At 48.2% G+C, this 16045-nt stretch overlaps 1 protein-coding gene across 1 annotated transcript in view; it reads left to right on the top strand.

Annotated features, from left to right (window-relative positions):
• Positions 1-395: 395 nt before the first annotated feature.
• The window catches only part of ECSCR (endothelial cell surface expressed chemotaxis and apoptosis regulator), a gene marked incomplete at its 3' end in the record, with an annotated part of 17068 nt that continues 1418 nt past the window's right edge, over positions 396-16045 (top strand). The window contains exons 1-5 of the mRNA XM_009866815.1: positions 396-453; positions 9445-9486; positions 10404-10454; positions 14847-14945; positions 15921-16019. Of these exons, the coding sequence (XP_009865117.1) occupies positions 396-453; positions 9445-9486; positions 10404-10454; positions 14847-14945; positions 15921-16019 (349 nt within the window). The remainder of the gene's footprint in view (positions 454-9444; positions 9487-10403; positions 10455-14846; positions 14946-15920; positions 16020-16045) is intronic.

The raw sequence follows: 16045 nt of genomic DNA on the forward strand, positions 1-16045 counted from the left end.
CTCACAGCTGATACAGAGCAGACTGGACCTGGAGTGCACACCCTGACCACAAACAAAGCACCTCCAAAAAACCCCAAGCACCATAAAGAAGCTACTGAAGCCCAAACCAGGGCAGACCCACCGTGATGCTGCTCTCCCTGACTACGAGAGCTAAATCGCCCAACAAACTGATGGCGAGGTTTCCTTTGCCGTCGGTAAGCGATGTCTCACATCCTCCCCGACCATAATGGGCTACAAAACACAGTTCCCCTGTGGATTCAGCCCGTTTCCTTCTATTCTTTAACAGGAAGCTCTGCGAGAGCCAGCCCAGGCAGGCAAATCATTCCTCACCCTCTTGTCCCTCCCGGGATGGACAGAGCCTTAGCGGGGCTGCAGAGCTACAAGCCACCGAGAAGATGCTGGTTCCGTCCGTCCATCCGCTCCTCTGGCTGTTTGGCTGCGTGCTCTTCCGCGGTGAGATGCTCCGCTCGGACACCGGGAAGGGCAAAGAGGTGCTGGGTGGGGGGATTTGGGGAGCCGGGCTTCACAGGGGACAACCAGCCAGAGGTTTGAACATTTAGTGCTGCCATCGGAAAGCTCAGTCTTTAAATTCAAGGGTGGTAGGAGTCAGCTTTCTGGGAAAAACACCGCCATAGCAGGTCTACATGTTTATTTGGCGGCGCTGGAATGAAAGGATTTGTTTCCTTGTTAACAAAAGGAGCATTTCTGCCAATGGTTGTGATGCTGTTTATTTAAATGCACAAGACTTTATTTTCCTCTAAAGTATTTTTTCCTTGCCTGATTTTAATTTTTCCTCTCACTGATATAAATACAAAGCCCATACGGAAGATTGATGCAGAACATGCCTCATCCGTGTAATAATTCTGCTCCCTTGTGAGAGTTCTGCTTTAACTTCTCTTTCCCACGTGAGTCGCGGTGTGGGATGAAGGAACCGGTTTCCTGCTCTGAAGGGTGACAGGTTGTTTTTTCCTGCACTGTCAGGCACCTCTCGCATTGGTGACAGCTGTAGTAGCTAGGAGCTGAAACACATTCAAAAGAATATAGACGGCAGAATCTTTGCTGACTGTAACAGACAACCACCTAAAAATACATTTCTCTAATTCAAAGTTTTTATCATTAAACTATAGAATCTGCCTATGGGTTGCACTCACTGTGCTGGTAACAACAGGGTTTTTTAAAGGCAGAGAATATAGAAACTAATTCATAAGTAGCCGGGTAATTCTGAGAAGAACACATGGATGGAAAATTTCTCTCTTTGTTAGGGGCGATACTGCTGGCTTTAGCAGAGGGGCAAACCATGCCTGACATCAGACAAGGGCTTTCAGGCCCCTTGGCCATACTGTGACACTCCTTAGTGCCTGCCCAGAATGCTGGTTTTTTCTCTTAAAACTACTCGGTATGGTTGGCACAGGACAGAATGCCACAGAGGCTGCCAGGTGCCTTCTCTGGCTCAGCTGCACTGTGCCAAGATCCAGCCCCCACCCAGTGTGGGACCACGGGCTGCGCTGTGCCCAGAGATTCACCTGGTGAAGCATCAGGTGGAAGGATTGTCGTTCTGTCCCAAGTGTGTCACTTTGTCTCTGCAGCCTGCTTAAAATCATGGGGCAGGGACTGTTCTCACTAGATGTGTGTCTGGCAGCAAGGCCAGCACCTACAGACGACGATGGCAGCGTTGCTGATGTCCGCTGTGCGTCAGCCATGCTGCGGTTGCACCTCCCTGCCTTCCATCAAAACAACTGTCCTTCCCCACAGCCAAGTATGCTCTCTCACTTCTTTTTCTTGCTTTGATCTGACAGTTCTGAAATGGCTTTTAATTTTGTAGCAGTCACTAAGGTGGTGTAGCACTTGAGGGAGAAGCTTCCACGCCAAGGCAAAGCAGCAGATTTAGGAAAGGGCCAGAGACGGGGTCAGCGATGCTGCTGGTCGCCTGACACCCAGGCAGCTGGAGAAGGGAATTAGGGGCAGAAGAAACGGAATTAGAGAGAAGAGCTCAGATGTCACCGTACCCCTGAGGGCAGGGAGGTAATCTTGCAGGAGAGACAGAATTTGCTTTGGCCATTTCCACAAAGACCTTTTTTAAAAAAATTCTATTTTCTTACTTTGTGCAAGTTCATTAACTTATTACTGAGTGTATTATTAATTTAAACTTCTAAGCTCTCTCAGTTATTTCTAAAGGGAGGTTCAAATACTGTTATTTAGAAATTGCTGAAGACGGAAGGTTTGGAACACTTCCAACCTGTTTTTTCTTCCCCAGAAACACTTTAACAGAAAATTTGTCCAAACAAACCTCTTCCTATGAACCATTCCCATTACAAAGGGCAGGCGTTTTCCAGACAAAAGATTTCCACTGAAAAATTCCTCCTCGAAGCTGATGAGAACCCAGCAGGATTTTCCCATTGTTGCTCTGTCCACTGCTCTCCTTAATTGTGCCACAGCCAGTGGATGGATAACGCCACAAGAAGCACAGCATACTGAAAACATATAAATATGTCAATATATATTTTTGATATAATCAAAATCATGGGGTGCAGCTAGAGGACAGGCATCGAGCTACCTGGAGACCTTCCAGACACAGCACCTCCATCCTTAAACCAGGGCATCCAGTGCCTCCTAACACTGATTCCGTGGCCAAAAAGGAGAGGTTGGTGCAAATCTGACCTGGGGAAGAAGGAAGAGAAAGGAGAAGGTGGTTAAGGAGAGATGTTTGCTCACAAAACAAACTGCTCCCTTCTAGTAACATGAAACCCTGCAGATGACTCTGCAAATCTGACTGAAGTCGCCAGAAACGGTTTCCAGGAATTATGTCCCATTTACAATAGGTGAGTCAACAACAGGTGTCCTTGGAGGGGGCAGTGCTGGTAACCTGCTGCCAGGAAAGCCAGGGTGTGGGCTTAAGCCTAAGGTTGGAAAAAAGAGATTTGTGCCTCAGCATGACCCAACCACCACACCTAGGAGGAACCTCCCATTTGGTCTTTTTTGGAGACTTATGGGCTGGGGGGACTGGTTTTACCTTTCAGCTGAATCATCCCAGCACAGCAGGAAGGAGCAAAGTCACATCTAGCATCTCCAGCTGCAGTGGTGTTTGCAGATAGGAAAGTTTCCTTGAAACTTTGCCCCCAATGCCTGTAGCTGGTGCAACTTGCTGCAAACCTGATGAAACACCAGGGATGTGGTTAAATGGCACTGCCTTACTAGCAGTTGGATTTCACAGATTAGGCAGAAAAATCTTACCCCTGGCTTGTGACCCAGTTCCTCAAGATCAAGGTTTTGCTGGTCTAGGGCAGAGGGATGGGACAGGGACGTCAGCAGAGAAGCAAAGCCAGTGTCTTGGGCTTGCCACCCTACACAAAGGGGAGGCAGAGAACACTCACGTGGAGGTGTTTGTGACAGCAGGGTGGCTCCAAGAAGGTGTGGAGCACGTCCATTCACACTCCAGAGCAAGCCAGGCAAAGCCTTCTGACACTGGGGACAGCCAGCACTGGTTCTGGGCAAGAGAAGGGATGCAAGGTGGGTCTCCCCTACCTTCCCCACCGTCATCAGGGTGGGAGCTGCAGACTCTGCATGCTCCCGAGGGCAGCACTGCTCTGTGCAGGCAGCTCCAGACACACGATTCAATAAGCTCCTCTCACACATTAGCCAGAAGGGACTCCAGAGTTGGTAAAAATCTTGGAATCACACTGAAATTAATGTGATTAGAAATGAGGGAGAAGGATGTCACAGCTGGCAATGCACCAGACAGGGACTGGGCTTTGTGTCTGTCACTTATCACAGCCACGTAGTGCTCCTGTGCCTTGCTTTCCCCAGACACAGAACAGAGAAAACAAAATGACCTCTTCCACAAAGTGCTTTGAAATCTGGGAACAAAACACAGGTGGTATCACCAGGGTCACTCACCTGAAATCTGGACTCCAATAAAGCTTGTCAGGTCAAGGTCCCTTACCTGCTCTTCAGCTGCCGCTTCAGCAAGACGCAGCACTTCAGGCTGCAGCTGCACAGAGCCTCCCCAGCATCGGCTGCATCCAGGCAGGGACATCTTTCAGCCTGGGATTCAGGCCGTGAGACTTATGAAAAGTGGAAAGAACAGGAACGATGAGAAACCCCTGGGCCACCAGCCCCTTACATGCCTGAATGACAAGGTGGGAGCTGAACTGATCCCAGCAGATCACGTTCCGGCATGGTGGTGCATAAACACGGAGTGATTTCCTCCTCTAAACCCCTAGACCCAGGGTCAAACCCCACAGGCAGCTCAGCCAGAAGGGCAGGACCCACGGAGACCAGGAGCAGACACAGAGCTCTAAAACAACCAAGTCGTGGAGGAAACTGGAACCAGTAATCAGCAGGGAGGGTGAAGGGAGCAGGTGTTTACTTCCCAGACCCCACAGAGCAGTGGTGGTGCAGCCAGGACAAAAGCCACGCCACCTTGCTCTTCAAGGAGCCACCGCTTCTCGAGGAAAAAACAGACCTTAGCACGCACAGTGATGCAGCAGAGCCCGCTCCGTGCACGCTGTTTCCCCACATTGTTTGTCTCCCAGCTTGTTTTCTACATTCAAGTGGGTTTTAATTGCCTTCCGCTACGATCTGCTTCCAGAACAGCTCACCAGAGAGGGGCACAGAGTGTGCTGCTCAGAGAGGATGCCCAGACTCGGGTGCAGCTCTTGAAGAGAGGCAGAGGAAGTCTAACATTAATTTTAATTGCTGATGAGATCCGGGTTAAATTCCTGGCTCTCTAAACTTTCCGTAACACTTTGGCCAAGTCATTACAATTCAGAGCCACTCAACAGTGAACTGCCAACCCCCCCCACGTCATTTGGGAATTAGAGGCTTAAATACCTCTGTGGATCTGGGACCTGATTTAGGCTGTCAGTTATTCAGCCTGTCCTAACGACACTTTTCCTCTCTATCCTCCACAATATCCACCCTACCTGCTCCGCTCTGATACCCTCAAGCCAGAGGTACCTTTTTAAGCACTTAATAAAATGAGACATTGGCTTTTGCAGAGCGCTCTGCTTTCCAGGTTTCCTAATACAGGATTTTTTTCCACATGAAAGTCCTAAAAATCGGGTGTTGATGCTCTCTGCCGCTTCAGCAGCTGCTGTGTTTCTCCCAGGAAACAGCTGCGCTTGTGTTAAGCTGCACTTGTGTTAAGCAGTCCTATATTTTTGCCATACGTGGTTTGACGGAAGTGCCAATACGTGAATTGAAAAGTCTAATTTTAGGTAGCCAGGTCTCTTGTCTGAAAGTATTTTCTTCCGCAAGCAGAGGGTGACGCCGAGGTCGTTATAGCAAGGCTACAAAATGCCACGTGGGGTCTGCAGCTCCCTGCCAAGCAATGAGCTAGCTGAGGGCACGGAGGACATCACCACATCTTCCTCCAGAACTGCCAGGGAAGGAGAAGAGTCCAGGGCTGCACGTCATCAAGGATACATGGTCCCTCTCCATCATCGGATCTGAGTGGACAAGAGCAGTCCCAGTCCCTTCATACTACATGGAGGCTTTTCTGTGAAGCTTGGGGGCTTTTAACTGTCAGTGACTCTCTTTACCCAGCAGCTGCAGAAATCAGCTCTTTAAACGATTGCCAAAAATCATACCAAAGCAGAAATGCTTCAATTTCACCTTTCATTTGGTATACATCCTTCTCTTTCTGTGCTGAGGAGCGAGCAGGGTGAGCTGCTGGCTCTGGGAACATCTCGGCTGCCGTGAAAGAAGGCTTCAAGGAAAGACACCTCCCTTCTCAGTCTAACACTCACATCTAACCTCACAGAAGAACTACTGCAGATACCAGAAATCCAAAATTCCCCTGCTCATCCTCTGGAAAAATAAACCAAAAAAGCAGCTATTGCTGAGTCACAGCTGAAGTGCACCCACAGCACCCACGTGCTCCTCTGTAGCCCTACGGCTCTGGTGGGTAATCAGGAGTTTCCCATTACAGCATGAGCAGAAAGCTGCATTTCTCATCATAAATCCCTCAGCGAGCTCCCCGTCTCCACCTAGAACTGCACAATCTGGCCGTAAATCACTTGCACCCAAACACGCAAGATCTTGGCAGCGCTTACACTCAACGGCGACTCATTTAAATGGCTTTGATGCTTATTCCAATTACAGCCGCGCTGGCTGTGTCCCGATTATTATTGTTAGCTGTTTATACAGCCAGGGCCCTCTGTGGCAGGGAGCAGGGCTATGCTGGCAGCAGCACCGGGAAGAAACAGTTTCCAGCACCATTTGCACGAGGGTCCCCTGGGGACGCCTGCTGGGAGCCGCAACACGCGCCGCCTTTTTGTTCATACCCACCCTGCTGCCCAGCCCCACGATGTGACTTGGGTCCCTTTCCTGCTTTGCGCACGCCCGTCCGCCCCTGATGGAGTCAACCGGGATGTTAAACGCCTTCACCAGAAGAAAACACCAAACATAGCAGGACTTTTGATTATTTGAGTTGGCAAGGAAGGTGTAACAAGCAGCAGTGGCCAGAAGTCTGAGCCAGACTTGCTCCACTTTGAAATACGTGCGGTTGTGTTTGGAGAAGCCGGGGACATTCATCCCTGAGCAAAGTGCCAAGAGGGCATCTCCATTCCTTGGCCTCCTCACAGCAAGACCGGTCACTTCTCCGCAGAAAAGGTCAAATGTGACAGACCAGGGCGAGCATCTACTTGGCCAAGTGAACTCCAAGGATGGAGCACTGGAAAAAGTCCTGCTTACTCATTTTATTTACAATAACCCCCAGGTTTAGTTTTGCAAACAGAGAGCTCCTTATGAGCCAGTGCTCTGGTGTGACCCTCACGAAGGGCTGAACTGTGGTGGAAGAAAGCACTGAGTATGATCCTCCTCCCCTTGCCCTCGTGCCAGGGATGCTGGAGCTGGCCCATAGGCTGGCAGTATAGGGCAACGTCATCCCCCTCGCTCTCAGCTTCCTCCCATCCCTAGAGGCTCTGTTCAAGCTCTCAGATTTCTCCTCAGCTGCACCAAAAATGCTGGAACCATTTGTCAGCTCAGCACCTTTATCCCCCTTTTTCTTTGACAAAGACTAAATGTAGACAATAGCTCTTTCTTCAGTGATTCTTGATGCTTCCAGGTGCCATGTGCACTAAAAAAGCACCTGTGATAATTTAAAAAAAGAAAATGTGCTACATGCAGCTACTCCTCCCCATGGGAAAACAAGACAATGGCCGCTACAAGGGATTTTGGAGAAAGAGGAGCTGTCTGATTTTGGCAGCTGCTAGAGGATATTGATCCTCACATCTCAGCACAAATTTTTTTGTGCTGAATGGATACGGAGCACTTAAGGCATTTGCAAATCAATGTCCAGACATTGTTTGGTAAAGGTGTTTAAGAAGAGGAAGCCCAGTGATGGAGAGAAAACTTGGCAAACTCTTGGGATCGATGGGAACTGCCCAAGTCCCCACACATTCTCCATGGGCCTGCAGGGGGCAGGTGGTGCCCCATAGCACCTCCGGCAATAGTGCTGCCAAGGGGTGCATCCCCCTTCCTCAAAAGCAGCATCTCTACCTTTTTAAGAAGGGCAACCACGTGCTCAGAAGACCTTTTTTTTCTCCATTACATTAGTTAATCTACTAAGTGATGTTACATCTGTCCACAATCCTATGTTAGCAGACTGACGCTCATTTAACCTGGTCTTCAAAACCTGAAGAGAAGAAAATCCCATAATTCTCCTACACAATTACTCCCAGCAGCTCCCTATCCTTACAATCAGGCAGTTTCCTTTTGTCCAGACTCCCTTTTCCTTGCTGCAGTTAAAAGTCCTTGTTTTCTGGACCTGTTCCCAATGGATTTAGAAAACCAATTAGTCCCTTCCTCTCTCTGTAATTAAGATCTGATCACGTCTCGTCGTTCATGGACTAAACAAGACAGTTTTGCCAGCCCGCCACCCAGTAAGCATGGAAAAGATCCGAAAGGCCAAATCCTATCTGGAAAGAGACGACGTTCTATAATTTATTCACCATGGCTTAGACACTGTTTCGGTTCCTGTTTGGCTGGGATCACTATCATAAAGCCTCAGACAAAAAAACAATTACAGCTCCGACGCAGCTCCATGAGAAAAAGGAGATCAATCATGAGCTCGTTACACCCAGATGGTCCCAAGGGGCAAGCTCTGAGCCAAGCCCTGAAAACCTCCCCACGCCAGCACTAAAGATCCCGTTCCAGACACACGCTGCTATCTGACCTCTTCTGGACCTCTACAGCATAGGTACCTACCACCAAGTTGATGATGCAAAGGTGCTGCGCCCCATCACGGACCACTGCCGCGAGGGAGCGACGTGGCATCGCAAGGGGACAGCGAGCTGGGAGCTTTCAGCCTTTGCTGCTGTCCCTTCTTTGTCCAAAACCCGTAGCTCTTGTGGGACTGGTGAGATGGATCAGATCCAGCTGGTTTCTGTAGCTGTAATAGAGTTCCTTTCATTAACCTTAACTACAGACAGCACCAAGATCACCAGCAATAACCATTTAAATGGTTGTGATGTGTATTTCCAAAAGGACAGACTCCAAGGCACTTTTTCAAAGTTAAACCAGCTATGTTTGATTTGAGCATTTAAAATGCACTTATGTTTTCTGGTTCTTGTGTCCAAATATGGGAACTGGACATTTCTCTTTTTTTCCTGTTTTAAATGGCATCTCATCTAATCATAGGACTCCAGGAGCTGGGGCTTACAGAAAAACAGCAGGGATCCTGAGAGTAGGCAACAGAGGGGACTGACACAGGGATGTTTTGTCATAAATCCAAAACAAACAAAAAAAACCCCAAAAACCAAAGGAAACCACCTTTCAGCTGAGAACCTAGAAGCTCAGTGCAACCTCTACAACCCTGGGGGAGCAAAACCCCGCCTGGACCAGGAGGACAACACACCACTATCAGAAGGCAGCTCTGAGTCAGTCCCCAAGCTGCAGCCCCCTCGCTGTGCCCAGATTTACACGGCCACGAGGTCCCAGCCAGCTTCCCGGGACACAAATACGCAGGACACAAGGATCAGAGGTAGGAGACAGGCAGGAAAATGGTGCCGTGGGCTCCTGGAAGCCTCATCCATCCAGTCATTAAGGTGCCAAGGGAATAAGGTGTTTGAATATGTGTCTTAACTCCTTAGACAGCTCCAGAATACAGGTCCAACAGCCCCTCTCTGCTAAGACTGAGCTGGAGGCAGACAGCTCATGGGGATGGAACGCCACGGATTTTGTGGGAGAAGGTCCCTGAAAGGTTCAGCCCTATCTGGTGAAAAGGGTGCTTATTCTGGCTGAATGAACTCTAGTACTAATATATTCAAAATCTGCTAGTTTTGCGCTCAAGTGTTTGTTATTACTTCTTTGCTAATGCTTTTGGGGAAAGCGTGTATTTCAAAGTCACCCCTGCAGATGAGGAAAACCCAAACCACACAACCAGCAAGAATATTAGTGACAGTCATAGATAGCACCGTTAATACTCTTACTCTTTTATTTCAGGTACTACGACCTCCACAGACACCTCTGTCCACGTTGTGTCAGGTACCTCCTGGGTTGTGACCTGCTTTATATGTCTCTGTGGAGGTGGATGCACATGCCCATGTGGGGAGGGAAATGGAGAGCCCACAAACGGGAACCATATTCAAAACTCCCATCTGCTGAAGCACCTTCTCCCAGGACCCTGCGTTGCCCACCTCTGTGTCCCCAACCTACCACCACTCACCCCCAGATATCCAGAGGCCATGAGAGGCCACTGTGCCCCAGAGGACAACCTTGCCTGGCTCCCCTTTTAGTGTAGAAGAGAGTATTGTGGTGTTCCCTGAAGCCTGGTGAAAGCAGAGGGATCCTGCCTCACCTTTGCTCCCTGATTCCCCCAGCAGCGAGCACGTGGATCCTCAGAGCCAAGAGCCCTTTGCCCACAGGTCCCCACAGCCACACCACTGACAAAACCCACCCTTGGCATCTCTTGCCCCCGTTGCCCTTTCAGCTCTCCTTGGCTACGATGGCCCCTTTCTGGCCCATCCTTCACCCCTCCTCGAGGTGGGATTGTTCAGTCTTGAAAAGAGAAGACTTTGGGGGAACCTAATAGCTGCCTTCCAATACCTGAAGGGAACCTACAGGAAGGCTGAGGAGGGACTTTTTGGAAGAGTGTCCAGCGATAGGACAAGGGGAAATGGGTTTAAGTTGAAGGAGAACAGATTTAGATTGGATCTTAGGAAGAAGTTCTTCAGTACGAGGGCAGCAAGACTTTGGAATAAATTGCCCAGAGATGCTGTGGCTGCCCCCTCCCTGGAGGTGTTCAAGGCCAAGTTGGACGGAGCCTTGAGTATCCTGATCTAGTTGAGAGGCGTCCCTGCCCATGACAGGGAGGTTGGACTAGATGATCTCTAAGGTCCCATCCAGCCTAGGCCGTTCTGTGATTCTATGATCACCTCCATGTCTCTCTGCTTGTGTTCCAGGTCAAACCCAAAGAACAACCCAGAGCCCTGAAGTAAACAACCACACCTCAGGTAATGCTCATCTGGAGACCCAAGAGTGCAGCTCAGGGGCATCCTGGCCTGTAACTGGTCAGACCTTCACCCCAGCTGGGCTGTCCAGCAATAAATGGGGCTGTGCAAGGGCAGGTTAGATGGGAACGGTGGTGGGGAAGAAGCCTTAGCTCCAACATAGTTATTCCCGTTGAGTGAGGCTTGTTATCTACCTTCTTGGAAAGAGCAATTGCTCACAAGGCCAGAAAAATATTTAAAAGTAATATAACTCTCTCAAGGGTTCCCTTACCTTATTCTCTTATCCTCTTCTCTCCCTCTGCCGAAACAAGCTTTGCGTGGTCACCTCAAAGCCCTGGAAGTGGGTGTAGGGAGGTATTAGCAGAAAGTTACATGTTTAAAATACACAAAGCCAGATACCCAAGAAGGCATCTCTCCAACACCACATCATATCTGTTAGTCCACTTGGATCTTTGGAGACAGATCTCTTCCTGCTATCTTTGGAAAGAAAGAAAAAAAATCTTTCTAAGCATAGCTACACCTCCAAAAAGACCCCAAAAATATAAAGGAAAAAGATCTCAAAAAAGATCACAGACTGTGCTTCTATGCCTTGCAGAAAAAAGAAACTTATTCCTCAATCCAAATATTTTGGTGAATCATTTAGATAAAAGGAAAAAAATAGCCAAACTTTAAAACAATGTTCACTCTTCCCTCATTTTCATTGGAAAGCCAAGAGAAGTCTAGACAAAGAACTTGCTATAAATTCCAAGCTGGTCATCCACCCTCCCTTGCAGAGGCTTATTGAAAGCTTTTTTCCCCTCACATCTTGCTCTGGATCCTGTTCTGCCTATGTAGCTCTGCGTACCATGCTGAGGAGTATGACAGAGCCTCTGCATGAGGCTGCATGAACTGGATTATTTGTGCTTAGAGACTCTCAGTGAAACGAGACATAAAAGTAGCATTTCAAGTACCACGCATACAAACAGGTGGGTGCCAGGCAGCTCTAGCCAGTTAAGGTGTCCAGTGATAAAAATACTTTCAAAGTGGGGAAAAGAGACACAGAAAAAAAGGAGATTTTCTCTGTGTGTCTCCTGAGCTCTGCCAGCTCAGCAGCTTCGTACCCTGAAAAAATCAGAAGCTAATGACCAAATGCAAGATCTCCCTGACTCTGAGCAAGACAAAGGCTATTTCCTTGCCTACTCATGCCTGTGCTTCCCCTAGCAGATTATCCCCAGCTCCAAGGAGTTCAAGGTCTCTCTGCAATAGCCATGCCCTCCTCCAAGCTGCTTCTGAGCAGAGCTCTTTGAAGTAATGTTGTGCTTTCTCCACAGAGCCTTCAGTAAAATCAAACATGTCAACCATCCTGAATGTCACTTCTGGGGGTGAAACCACTACAGCCACAGTCTTCTCCATCACCACAACCCCACTAGCATCGACTGTACAAGGTCAGTATGGAAAACCCAAATGTTGGCTCAGGCTGGACCTTTTCACACATCCCTCCTTATTAAAGCAAAACTGGGGGCATCAGAAAGCCTGGGCTAGTCCATGCCACGCTGCTTATTCAGTTGCAGCAACTTTCCAATCTCTTTGAGCGCTAAAAGAGCAGCTCACTCCAGCTCCCTGAAAGCACCGGGCTGGACACAGCCCTGACCAGCTGCACAGCAGGCCCGTAGAAAAGCCAGATCATGCTTTACTGGGTAATGTCTTGTGGCTACAGGCACCTCAGCCTCTCCCGCAGACATCTCCCAAGCTCACCTCTCACGTACACCCTCTAAACTGACCGCACAGCTCGCTAGCTGGACATCTTGGGGTTTGTTTGGAGGGGAAGTCTCATGCAAGTAAAGTTTTTTACCCCATAAAAACACAACAGCTCGCCATACTACAATTAGTAGCAGCTTCAGGAGTTAATTCTCCTTCCCCATGTTCTCTTTATCCAGATGAAGCGTCTAACAGAAGCAGAAGCACAGCAGCTTCACCACTGCAAGGTACTTTGTCCTTTTTGCAGCCGGACTTGCCTATCCCGCATCGGCCTTTTTAGCCATCAGCGCTTGTAGCAGGTGTGGGTAGAGCCCTCCCCATGTCTTCGTTCACGAAGCTTAGCCACGATGATGGTGATGATTCTGTATCTTGCAGCTGAGCCACCAGTAACATGCAAAACCATGTCTGGTATCCTTCCAAGCAATAATAAAACACAAGACCAAATGCACTTAACGTCCTCTGCTTGGGATGAACTCGAACAGTTAAAAGACTGATCTATGTTTAGAAAAAGGGAACTCTTTAAAACAAACAAACAAACAACTTTGGACAGTTTGCTTAACCCAGCCTGTAAGCAAAAATTAGAGAATTCAGTACGAGTTTTCTCAGAAGAAATTGAAGAGAGCAGGAAGACTGAAAGCTGACAACAGAACCATCACAGGTTCAGCCTCAAAAATCTGCCACGGTCAAGACAAAAACTGCTCTGCTGCTCCAAGTACCCACCAGATCTTCTTTACCGCAAGCAAGGTTAAAACCCCATGGTCAGCTCTGCCAGCACAGCTGTCCAACCAGCACGTCTGTGCCCAGCTAAGCCAAGAGCCCTTTGCATTAGAGCAGACTGCTATTAATTATAACCCTGCTTTCTGTCGGAAAAGCTCCATACAGCTTTGACTACAGAAATGTTGCTGATGCTTCCAAAAGTGAAGTCTCCTGTTGTGCAAGACCCAACATTTCCCAGGGACAGGGTATCCGTGCCAGGCTCAGCAAACCACAGCTTCTGCCTGTGGCTAGAAGAACAACTCCAGAATGAAACAAAGGGTTTGATAACTGGTGAAAAAATTGTTCCACAATAGTTCTTGCTTCTCAGGACTGTTCTGCTGCCTGCAGTTTCTAAACCAGTTAGATTTGTTTTCTGCAAGAGAGGAACCTCAGTCTTAGCTGCACGCCCCAACGTCCACTGCAGAGTGCCAGGAGCTGTTTCACACTTCTCCTGGCAGCACAAACTTTTGGCCAATACTGCTCTTGCAAAGGTGGCCATAGGAAAGGAGAAAAGAAGATCCTACTTGACCTACAGATGATCTTCTGAAGCTCTAAAGTATTTTTTTAGTTTTCTAACAGGATCTGTAGCTCTTCATTAAGGTCAATGCAGATAATCTGGCGTTCAACACATATCCAGGAGGCCGTAAAAGGTTTTTTGACTCTGTACAAATGAAACACACAGACTAGCTTTAAATTGGCTTGCATGGGCATTGGAAGCAGCTGTCACAAACCACAGAGCCTCATATAAGCCAGTTCATCCCATTGAGAACTGGAGTTCTTGCTTGAACAAACCTCTACGCTGCCACAGCTAAACTACATGTGGTGTACGAGTTAGCCCAACTCAAACTAGCTTAATTACTTCTAGATAACCCAGGACAGCATATCCATTAATTTCAACTGCAAGGACAAGCTGAACAGACAATCCACACTCATACTCTGTAGAATTCCTTCCCCTAAGCAGATTTTTTTTTTTTATAGGTTTCAACCTTTATGAGCAATAGCAAATCTGTGACCTTCCCAGTTCACTCTTAGGTATTTGCCCAAAAACTGCACCTGAGATTGCAGAACCCTAACAGGTTATACAAGGATAATCAAATTTCGGTTCCCCGAGTTTCTATTTGGACATGGAAAATAGTAAAAAGTTTGTCTTCTGCAAAGGTTTTAGCCCAAGTATGAATTCCATGTTTTCCCAGATATCACCAGCATTACTGTGAATACATTCTCCTCTCCAGCACGCCCACTAATTCTTTCAGTTATTAGATGACACTCAAGGACAAGACTCACATTCTGCTTTTTTCTGTGCAGGTCAAGAGCCCAGAAGCGAGAGAGCCACAACACCAGCAACTCAAGGTGGTTATTGCTAGATGCTTTGCAACTTTTCTCAGTCAACAGCAAGGCCGTCACACTGCCATCGTCACAGCGGCATGGTGAATGGCCAATCAGTACCACGGGGGTGCTGGACATCCCACCTTGCCCTTGAAAAGACCATAAAGCACCACAGAATCAGCACTTTGGGGCAACCTGTGGCCTTTGTGAGACACAGCAGGGAGGTGCTGCTGTGGCAAAAAGCTGTAAAAGGAGGGAGACGAGCCAAGGCTCCCTCTCATGCACACAGCCAGATCGGCCCTTCACCTGTCACACTCGGCTTCATCGCCAGGGCCCCAGGAGAAAGCCCTGCCGATGTTCTCAGACTGTCGATAAAAGGGCCGCACCAAGGCAATCCGATCCCCACGTAGGTCTTGGTTACTTTGCTGTTAACTTCGATGGGGCTGGCCAGGATCTAATGTCACTCTCTTCAATAAAGCACAAGTGCAAGTTAGGTCCTCTAACATCGCTGGGAATTCACTTCCCAACCTTGGAAGAAAGACTTTTATATAAAGCTACCTTTTTCCTCTCTTGTAGGCACCTCAAAGCCAGTCACCCCAACAATAAAGTCCACTGACTACTTGCCTGCACCCACTCCGACAGATGACAAATCACCACTGACGGTGGCAGCCTTCGGTAAGGTCTCGTGCAACCTGGGAGAGGAGGAGGGTCTGTTCTGCCACTCCATGCTGTTTCAGAGACCCAGCTTCAAAGATATTTCCCTGGAGATAGCTCCACGGTTTTCTTCTCCAGCACATCTGGTTCTGAAGTTTCCAGAGTGCAAGGGAAAACCCTTGAGAAAAAGACTTGTCACCAGCAGGCAATAAAGCACCTAATAAACACTCCTGCCCTACTGCGCTCCCCTGGGCAGCTGCGCCCTGCTTGGCAGGAAGCAGCCAACTCCTCCACGTCCTTTGTACTACGAAGGATGGAGCAAGAGATGCTACATCTTAGCCTGGCAATAGATTCGAGGATAGGCAAGAGGTAGATTTGAGACCCATTCTGCCTTGGGTACCCCCACTGCGTGCAGATAAGCAAAAATAATTTTGCTCATTTCTATCACACAATAGGAAAAAATGGTATTTGAGAAGCATTTTAACTTCCTACATATGATGTGCTTATATCCTCTACGGGAAGCCACAAGAAGTCCTGAAGCAGGACAAGATTCCTGCGCACAGAATAATTTGATTCATTGAGGCCTGATGTCAGATGTCAGGCCACTGGTTTACAAGACAGGTAACATCAATCACGGTCTTTAGCTTGTCTCTCCCCGTTATGTTACATATTTATTTGACTTTATACACATTTAGGATAAGATTGACTGTAGTAGGGACATACTGACTCCAGTCAATCCCCAGAGTAATGAGCTGTCTTCTGCCCTCCTGGCCCTGCCTTACCAGCTAAGTATTCAGCAGAGGCCAAAATTCAAGCAGATAAAAGCACTCGCTCTAGTGACTATTTCCTTCTGTATTACGTATCATGCTCATTTTAAAGAAAAGAATGATTTCGTAGCCACGTTTTGATGACGGTCAAAGTCTCTCCACTCCCCTAGAAGCTGAGGAGAAGCACGTTGTTCTATCAGTCACAGCCAGCTCTCTCCTTCATCCCCAGGTGTCATCAGCTTCATAGTTATCCTGGTAGTGGTTGTGATCATCCTGGTCAGTGTGGTCAGCCTGAGGTTCAAGTGCAACCGCTGGAAGGACTCAGAAGGTATTTGCCTGGGGCGATCTGTCTTT

Source organism: Apaloderma vittatum, unplaced genomic scaffold, assembly GCF_000703405.1.
Source record: "Apaloderma vittatum isolate BGI_N311 unplaced genomic scaffold, ASM70340v1 scaffold30583, whole genome shotgun sequence".
In the NCBI taxonomy this organism is placed as follows: domain Eukaryota; kingdom Metazoa; phylum Chordata; class Aves; order Trogoniformes; family Trogonidae; genus Apaloderma; species Apaloderma vittatum.